The 9,708-nt window shown below is 40.1% G+C and overlaps 1 protein-coding gene across 4 annotated transcripts in view; it reads left to right on the top strand.

Moving 5' to 3' along the window:
• Positions 1–9,708, top strand: part of LOC134645007 (nardilysin-like) — a 28,265-nt gene that overhangs the window by 16,687 nt on the left and 1,870 nt on the right. For all 4 annotated transcript variants that reach the window (XM_063498223.1, XM_063498225.1, XM_063498226.1 and 1 more), the window contains exons 18-30: positions 302–388; positions 2,820–2,939; positions 3,067–3,118; positions 3,441–3,591; positions 5,014–5,141; positions 5,290–5,452; positions 5,666–5,697; positions 5,900–6,038; positions 6,158–6,205; positions 6,309–6,361; positions 7,005–7,088; positions 7,317–7,407; positions 7,639–7,755. In XM_063498223.1, the coding sequence (XP_063354293.1) occupies positions 302–388; positions 2,820–2,939; positions 3,067–3,118; positions 3,441–3,591; positions 5,014–5,141; positions 5,290–5,452; positions 5,666–5,697; positions 5,900–6,038; positions 6,158–6,205; positions 6,309–6,361; positions 7,005–7,088; positions 7,317–7,407; positions 7,639–7,755 (1,265 nt within the window). The remainder of the gene's footprint in view (positions 1–301; positions 389–2,819; positions 2,940–3,066; positions 3,119–3,440; positions 3,592–5,013; positions 5,142–5,289; positions 5,453–5,665; positions 5,698–5,899; positions 6,039–6,157; positions 6,206–6,308; positions 6,362–7,004; positions 7,089–7,316; positions 7,408–7,638; positions 7,756–9,708) is intronic.

Below are 9,708 nucleotides of genomic sequence, written 5' to 3'. Positions count from 1 at the left end.
GTGTGTGTGTGTGTGTGTGTGTGTGTGTGTGTTTACTGTGACTGTAGCAGTTCCTTCGTACATTGTAAGCATTCAGTGAATACATTGTCTTTTTTTCCCTTGTGTGGTGGTATTCAGCCACATATAAAGCAGAGCCAGCAGTAGAAATGCCAGCATTTATCTCTGTCTTTTATATGGCAAACAATGGTGTTGGAAAAGCATTTAAATTAAAATATAAAAGTACAGAGTTCACTTTATTCAGGAGTTGAATCAAACTGGCAAGTATTTCTTATGTGTTAATAGATGTTTAACCTTCATACAGATATCCAGCAAGAGTGGATGGAGCAATGGACAGGAAACCTGGAGCTTAACGCTGACCTCCACCTTCCTGCAGAGAATAAGTTCATTGGTAGGTGAAGAAACTTCTTTTTGCTTTATGGGCAAAAAAGTAGGTCTTTCTGGCCTAATCTGCTGCATGCCGTATCTGAAAAGTGTCCAATACGATGATCTGGACTAGATGTGCTCCAGCAGTTTGGACTTTAGGTCTACATTAATCCATCCACGAAATACTGGTAATCAGATATATTGACCAAACCTGGAGGAACTGAGTGTTTTTGTCAGTGTATTTTGTCATTTGTAATGCTCCCTTGTTAGTCACTGATCTAACTGAGGTGTATTAATTCAAGCTAAAATTTGTGAAGTCAGGATGGTATTTTTCACTCTGGGGGAGGTTGAGTGATTTGAAACCCCACTCGGAGCATTTGCAGTAAGTTTTCTCCCCCTTACCTCGGCAGTTATTAAAGCAGCAGTTAAATGTTGTTGCACAGCATGTTTATCCTCCTCCTATAATTTAAGTCCAGGGGAGAGAAACTTTGCATTTTAGAAGTGGAGTGTTAAATTAGCTCAACCCATATTTTGACAACAGCGCAAGATGGAGAATAAATGTTTGAGAGATCACGATAGCTGTGTCGGAGGAAAGATGATCCTGTTTTTGTTGGCTTACCCTTGTATAGCTTAACTGATTTCATGTGTGGTAAATTATGTATTTAATACTATTTTATTCTAGTCTTTTCTTGTTGTAGTCTAGCAGAAATTCTTTGTTTTTCTGTACAAATCAAGCCACAGCTTCTGTTGGAAAATGAAAAACTTAGAAGTGCCACAAACTGTAGTTCCTCAAATGGCCACTTGAGGCTGGCTTCAAAAGCAAGTTAGTCCCCATAAACCAGGGTTAGGGAACTCCAGGCCTCGAGAGCCAGTGTCCTGCAGGTTTTAGATCTTACCTTGGGTCAACACACCTGAATCAAATGATTAGTTCATTACTAGGCCTCCGGAGAACTTCAAGACATGTTGAGGAGGTAATTTAGCCATTTAAATCAGCTGTGTTGGATCAAGGACGCATCTAAAACCTGCAGGACACCGGCTCTCGAGGCCTGGAGTTCCATACCCCTGCCATAAACAGTGTTACAATGTCCAGCTTTAGAGCACAAATACACCTGCTTTCAGCCTGGTACAGAACACCACATTGGTCTTTCTCACTAATTTCCCTGTTCATGGCGGGAGTACAGGGAGTACATTTAGTTGAACTTCTATTTTAAGTTGTATTAAGGCTCAAAATATAAGCGGATGCTGTGTCATCCTGTGATTGGTTTTTATTAGAGGGCACACTCTGAGGAGTCTCCTGCTTGTTTTGTTTTATAACCTCTTTTTTTCCCAGACATATTTAAATTCCATTTAAAATCACATTGAATTATTGATGCATCTTGATAACCAGACTAGTTAAATATTGCTATCCATATCTGATCAAAAATCAGTCAAATCAGTCTGTAGACACCTACGTTATCCATGATGCAACTCAACGCCTTGCAACTTGGTCAGACATGTAAGGCTAATTTGACCATAAGCCTGTGGCTTGTGGTTATGGGGCAAGGATGGGAATTTTTTTGACCTGCAACAGCAAAATTCCCCCAAAAAATACAATTCTTGAAAACCTAAAGTTGTGGAAAAAAATAAGTATTCAAGATTGAGATTCAGTTTGGGGGATGTTATTAGCTTTACAAATAATTGAAGTTATTTCAGTACAGATTGTAAAGGTAAACTTTATTTTAGAATCCAATAATAAATAAAGGTTATAATAATACAACACCTAACACCTTAATTGTTGTAGCAGAACAAAATTATGGAAAAGTTACAAATCAGTTTTGATCAACTTGTCGTTATAGTTAAAATTTCACTGTGAAATTGAATTGTGAAATCCATCACTGTCTGCATTTTAAAATGTACCACATATTTGGCTACAACAAAATGAATGCATTTTATTAAATGAATTAATTTAAAACTAGAACGAAAACATATACAGTTTACTAAGTGTATCATCACAGGGCCAGCTCCTGTAATGTACCAGTGGATAAAGTTTGGAATGTAAATTCAGACCGATCGGCACAAAAATGGTTACACAGCACCAGTTATATTTGCTGATTGCACGGATTGAACGGTGTATGTTAATTAAAGGTCAATATTTTAATTTAAACACAGAAAAACAAAACACCTCTGGCTCACTTCTGGCCAAATACAAAGTTTGATTCATTCTGTCGTTGCAGTTTGCTTACAAACTTTGTAAAGTGACAGACCCACGCGGCCAGCTTTACTAAAAGCTGGCAGCTTCACTTTCTGGCCCAAGGGTTTCTGAATCATTTATTGTGGGGGTAACATCTTTCTCTGTGTTGACAAGCGACTACATGTTTATCCCTAAACTGTATATAATGAATTGTCGAAAGTCACGCATTATTTATGAGGCTGTACCGAGTGGAATGGTGATTTATTGTGTGTGTGCACTTGTTCAGCCACTGACTTCACCCTGAAGCCCTCTGACTGCCCAGACACCGAGTTCCCAGTCCGGATAGCCGACAGCGACAGGGGCTGCCTGTGGTACAAGAAAGATAACAAATTCAAAATCCCAAGAGGTAGACTGTGTGTTAGTGTGTGTGTACTTGTACTGTGTGCATCAATTAGCATGCAAGATGTTACTTTAAAGGTATTTAATGTCATTAGGGAATGGTTGACACCTGCTTGCTCTCTCTTCTTCTTTAGCCTACGTCAGATTCCACTTAATCTCTCCAGTAATCCAGCAATCCGCTAAGAAGTGAGTTTAAGCTCAGATAAGAGTTTGTGAAAATAAGTGTTTGTTTTTTGCTATGACCTTTGTTAATGTCTGCTTTTTTATCTTCTCTCTCTCTCCCACTGCCTCCACTTATGTCTTTTTGTCACTTTTACCCTCCCTCCCCCTCCCCCATGTTTCTCCTTCCTCTGTCCTTCCACCTTCTTTTTCTATTTTGCCTGTTTTTTTTTTTTTCTCTCTATCCTCCATCTCATCCTTCTTACCTCCTTCTGTACTATTCCCTGCCCTCTCTCTATTTCACTTTTCTCTTATTCCCTTTATTTGTCGCCTTCCTCTTGTGCTCCAGTGTGGTCTTGTTTGACCTTCTGGTAAACATTCTGGGCCACAACCTGGCAGAGCCAGCCTATGAGGCTGAAGTGGCCCAGTTGGAGTATAAACTGGTTGCTGGTGAGCACGGACTGGTCATCAAAGTTAAAGGATTTAACCACAAGCTTCCTGTGAGTAAGCATACATACACACATAGATATACAGTTTGGATAGTGGCATGTTGTATTTTAGGCTCTGTACACCACCACAGGGGATTTTAAATCAAACATTCAATATACAATTGACATACAGCCTTTCAGCTTTAATTCAAGGGGCTTTACAAAAATTTTGCTTAACTGTTTAGGAACTATATCAATTTTTATACATAGTCAACATTTTTAAAGGCTCAAAATTAATTGGACAAACCGATATCATTTTAAATCCATGCTTGGATAAAAATCCTTTGCAGTCAATGAGTGCCTGAAATCTAGAACCATCACTTGAAATGGTCTGCCAGGCTTTTACTGTACCCGCCTTCAGTTGGGACTCTCTGCCTTCTGTTTCGTCTTCAGTAACTGAAAACCATGCTGTGTTGGGTTGAGATCAGGTGACTTACTTGGCCATTGAAGTATATGCCATTTCTTTGTCTTGAGAATCTCTTGGGTTGCTTTTGCAGCATGCTTTGGATCATTTTCCCATTTTAACTGTGAAACGGTATCCAATCACTTTTGAAGCTGTTGGCTAAATGTGAGCAGAGAGCATAGCCCTGTACACTTCAGTATCCTCCCTGCTACTTCTATCAGCAGTCACATCATCACTAAACACTAGTGACCCAGTTTTGCTGGCAGCCATACACGCCAAAACATTGCCTCCACCATGTTTGACAGATAGCGTGGTATGCTTCAGATTATGAGCAGGTCCTTTCATTCTCCATACTTTTGGCTCCCCACCATTCTGGTACAAGTCAAACTTGGTTTTATATGTCCAAGGAATTTGACATGTTTTCTGGAAAAGTCGAATCTGGCTTTCCGGTTCTTATGTCTTTGTCACCTTGTCATAAACCCGCTATAATCACGTTCACGAAGGTGTTTCTTGATTGTAGATTTTGTCAATGACATGTATACATCCTTGTGACTGTGAAAAAAAGGATTGACTTATTCGATGTAGTTGTTCCTGTAGTCTCATCAGTGCATTCCTTTTAAAGAATGTACCAGAGTGTTGATTTGGAAGCTCTGATAGGTTTATTGCAGTTTTTCAGTGTAATGATGGACTCCTTCACTTGGATCATCTCTTTGGAGCTCATGTTGACGATTCCAGAGAAAAGACACCAAATGCAAGTCCAACAATTGGAATAAGCTTCAGCTTTTGATCTGCTTAATTGTTATAGAATAACAGGAAATGGGCCTCAGCTGGCCATTAAAAATGTCTGTCTGTAACACGTTCATTTTAAAATCCACTGTGTTGGTGTGCAAAGGCTAAATTGATTTTAATCTCCCAACAGTTACAAACACAACTGTACGTGTAATTGTTTTGCATACATTAAACCACACACTGAATAATAAAGAATCTTATGTAATGTATGTCTGACTTGTTGACCATATTTTACTCTGTAGTTGCTGTTTCACCTGATCATTGACCACCTGGCAGATTTCTCGGCCTCCCCTGACGTCTTCAGCATGTTCGCAGAGCAGCTGAAAAAAACCTACTTCAACATCCTCATTAAACCTGAGAAACTCAGCAAGTACGTTGCTTCCCCATTGCTATTCGAGATTATCAAGTGTATGTTGCCTTCTAGTGGTGAAATGTGTGACAGCCCTAAATAGAAAAGCCTCCGGTCGTCACCGTCCTCTTTTATCTTCTCGCTCTCATCCTTTTTTTTTCTCCTCCAGGGACGTGCGCTTGTTGATCTTGGAGCACTCTCGCTGGTCCATGGTGAACAAATATCAGGCTCTAACAGCTGGTTTGACCACTGAAGAGCTGACGGAGTTCAGCCGGAGCTTCAGAGCTGAGCTCTTTGCAGAGGGACTGGTGCAAGGGAACTTTAGCAGTGCAGTGAGTGGACAGCAGACAGCACACAGACAAGCATACTGATTGACAATAATATTAGCTGATTAGAGTGAATCAGTCAACGTTCACGTCTACACTTGCATCAGTTGCTACTGGGTGTACTTGACATTGCCCTCGTGCTTGGCTGATTGCCTCTCCTCACTCTCTTTCTCTCTTATCTCTCACTATTCATTACTCTTTATTGTATTTCCTCCACAGGAGTCTGTGCAGTTTCTGCAATATGTCACAGAGTAAGTCAGTTATTACACTGAATGCACTCCCTAATGAGAACACCAATACTATACAATCAAATAGATTTGTTTGCTATAATACGCCGTGATTCACATCAGCTTCAGTTGTTTAGTCCATGATTCGCCTTCGCTTTTTTCTCCTCTCTCCTCTTTACCTTCTCACTTATTTTACTCGCTTCTCTCCTCGTGTCTTGCCTGGCAGTAAGTTGCAGTTCTCCAAGCTGACAGCGGAGGTACCGGTGATGTTCAGAGTGGTCGAGCTTCCACAGAAGCACCACATCTGTAAGGTCAAATCACTGAATAAAGGAGACGCCAACTCGGAAGTCACTGTTTACTACCAGGTATACACACACAATATACATGCACGTCTACAGGTCATCAAGTCGTTTTATCTCTGAAGGTTCATTTTTTTATACACACAAATTCATTCGCATTTTCTTTCTGTTTGCGTTTTATTTAGTCTGGCCCCAAGGCTTTAAGGGAGCACACGCTGATGGAGCTGTTGGTGGTGAGCATTACAATATGTTGCTTCTCTGTTTCCACACACTCCCTCTTTGATGCCGTCATCCCTCCATCGTTGACTGAGTTGTTTTGGGATGGGGGGGTTTCAGATGCACATGGAGGAACCCTGCTTTGATTTCCTCAGGACCAAAGAGACTCTGGGGTGAGTTTCTGCTGCGTTCGATAATATTTTTCTGTTCATTTAAAACCAAATTTCTGAAACTAAGCGAAACAGTGAGTTTTTCCATTTAAATTAGCATTACACGCTAATATTTTTCTAAAACTAGAAAGCTGCAGTTAATTTGATTTATTTGCATTTGTCCTAAATGTGCTCCATATGGAAATACACAACTTTTCAAAGTAACTTTCTTAATATATCCAGTTCTCTTCCTCTTTTTTTTTTCCTTTTTACATTTTTTCTGCCATTTTGAGGGTATTGAAGTTATTTTATGTGAAAATCAAAGGTATGCAGAGAAACTAACCTTCTGTTTCCACCTACACGTCTCTGTCTGTATTGTATTTCATTACTTTGCCTTCTAGAAGGAACAAGTCTGTGCCGACCTTGTTAAGAGACTGTCAGATTTCTGTTTGGTGTGTCTGAAATGTGGGAGCTAGTAATATTTAAACCTGCGCCAAGCTGCTCTAGTTCTACTGGGACAAATGCTTTTCACATTGAAATTCAATTTTCATACTTGCCAGACTGGTTTTATTACAGAGTGCAAATCAGATGTAATGCAGTTTTTCATCAGCTTATTTCACCCGTATTTTCTCTAATCCTAAAGCGTTCTTTTTGTCTCCGTCTGCAGATACCATGTCTACCCCACCTGCAGAAACACCTCAGGCGTTCTAGGTTTCTCTGTCACAGTGGAGACACAGGCCACGAAGTTCAAGTGAGTCTGCAACACAATGGAAACCTTTAATTTGCCCAAAGCAAGATACGATTTATCTTAACACCTTTCCCAAAACCAAGGTAAATCTATCTTGCTGTTCATCCAAACCCAAGCTGCAATTTATCCGTGTGGCCATGGAAAGTGAAGCAAGTGGAAGTGATAAATGACTAAAGGAATCAAATGCGTTCTATACCCTACAATATATCTCGTACCTCTCATCTCTCTCAGCACCGAGCTGGTGGAGTTAAAGATTGAAGAGTTCTTGGCTTCATTCGGAGAGAAGCTCAATGCACTGACTGAGGAGGCCTTTAATACTCAGGTCTGCGTAAATGTGTTTTGTTTTTTCTTATTGTATTCATGAGTTTCCCATTCTTATGGAAAAAGTTACAGAAAATGCTGCCTATCCAGAAATGTTCGAAATGTCAAAAGTTGTATCTCATTCCATTAATAACACATTTCTGAGTCATGTAAAACCCGGCTGAGTGCCTAAATGTGAAGCTGCACTGTGGTGGAAGTGACTAGAAAGCCTGTGTGCTCGTGTTTTCTGCAGGTGACTGCTTTAGTGAAGCTCAAAGAGTGCGAGGACACACATCTTGGTGAGGAGGTGGACAGGAACTGGGCGGAGGTGGTTACGCAGCAGTATGTGTTCGATAGGCTCAATAGAGAGGTGAGGACAACACAATGTTTAAAATAACGGCTCTGATGTCGTTTAAGCCGTCCTCGTGCTGCTAAAGTAGTTCTGAGCCGTCGAGACGTGGACCTTGATGACCGTGGGACAAATACTTCAGTTTTGAGGGTTGTGGGTCAGTGCCTTTTTGTTCTGGTGCATTACAGGGTTGTTCAGTGTTATTTACATCCACCTAAACACCAGGACTGTTTCACTGCAAAACATTGTTAATATAATATAACAGAATGACCAATGCTATTCACTTGCTCTATGAATGTATTGCTGCTGAATGGGAGTATATTCTCACATAATTCCAGTCGCCTTATTCTTAACAGTTTGCCCCAACTTTGTCATCTATACTCCACTATGGGCAAATGTATGGTCCTACCACGGGTCCTCCAATTTAGTGGAAGTCTGGATTTGTTTGGGACATTGCAACAGCGCATTCTTTTCTTTTTCAGCCATTCTGTTGAAGATTTGCTGCTGTTCTGGGGATCATTGTCCTGTGGCGTGAGCCTAGCTTTAGCTGTTAGCTGACAGACGGGCTCACGTTCGACTGTAGAATATTTTGGTATACAGTGGATTCATGGTTGACTCATTGCGGTCCTGTGGCTGCAAAACAAATCCAAATCATCACCCCACCACCTTACTTGACAGTTGCTTCGAAGTGTTTGTGCTGATATGCTGTTTGGTTTTCACCAAATGTGGCGCTGTGGATTATGAAAAGATATCTCCACTTGGGCCTTGTCTGGACATTGTTCCAGAAGTTTTGTGGTTTGTTAAGATGCTGTTTTGCAAAGCTAAGGCTTGCTGCCATGTTTTTGGGGGGTTTTATATACAGAAAAGGCTTTCTCCTGGCAATCCTTCTAAACAAGCCACACTTTTTCAGTCTTTTTTAAATGGGACAGTCATACGTGTTAACATTTAATATTATAGCTGAGGCCAGTAGAGTCTGAGATGTAGTTCTTGGGGGTTTTTGCTGCTTTTTTTTTCTCTGAGCATTGTGCGATCCACTCTGGGGAAGATTGGCAGCTGTCTTGAGTCCACTGAATAATCTTTCTCACTGTAGAATTAATGGACTGCAAATTGTTTAGAAGTTGTTTCCCTAACATCATTGCCAATGTCTTCTTTCTTGGCACTCTGTTGCACACACCTGAATGCACCAGACCTACAACCTGCCAAAACTTCTGCTTTTATAGAGGTGGTCACTCTTTCTGATGATCAGTTTTATCAAGTGCATTTTATCAACAGCACCTGGCTGCTACTTACACTCTTAGTTCCTCTGGAAGCAGTAAGGATATTTTTAGTTTTAACGCAGTGATTCTCCATTTTGGCTTTTTTCGTTTTTGATAAGTAAATGACACAGTGCAATATTTTGTTTTTGTTTCTATCCCAGGTTATTTTAATCCAATTTTAAGATCTGCTAAGGACCAGATTATCTTTAATTATGGCCTCATACATAAAATCTTAAGTATAAATAGAGGGTGCGTTTCCTTTCTATGATGGCTATATATGTCTATATGTATATATTCTCAGCTCTCTACAAAATATGAACATAGTTAATGCAAAGTATACAGCAAGCAAGAGACAAATAACAAGTTTTAACGAGAATGTTCACATGACTTGCATTTTCAAAGTTGAGTAGCTGAAGTTTGTGTTTTCAGGTCCTCAGATAGACGTTGCCAAAGGAACAGATCACAGAAAAACTTATTACAGAACTACAGAACCTGTTTTATTTGTGCTCTATGAAAGCACAACACTATTTCAAAACTAATTGACCCACTGGGGACAGATAAACTGGCTGTTTGGTACTGTCAACATTGTTACCTCTCTAATTTATAGGAAAAAAATGTGGTTTATCCTTTTAAAACATGCTTGGTTCTGACACTGAGAATTAAGCTGTTACATTTCCAGTGAATGGTTCTGTCTTACCATTGGTCTGTGCCACTGTGT

Source organism: Pelmatolapia mariae, linkage group LG16_19 (assembly GCF_036321145.2).
Source record: "Pelmatolapia mariae isolate MD_Pm_ZW linkage group LG16_19, Pm_UMD_F_2, whole genome shotgun sequence".
Taxonomy (NCBI): Eukaryota; Metazoa; Chordata; class Actinopteri; order Cichliformes; family Cichlidae; genus Pelmatolapia; species Pelmatolapia mariae.
The sequence above is the reverse complement of the archived record's forward strand: the minus strand, read 5'-3'. Positions and strand labels throughout refer to the sequence as shown.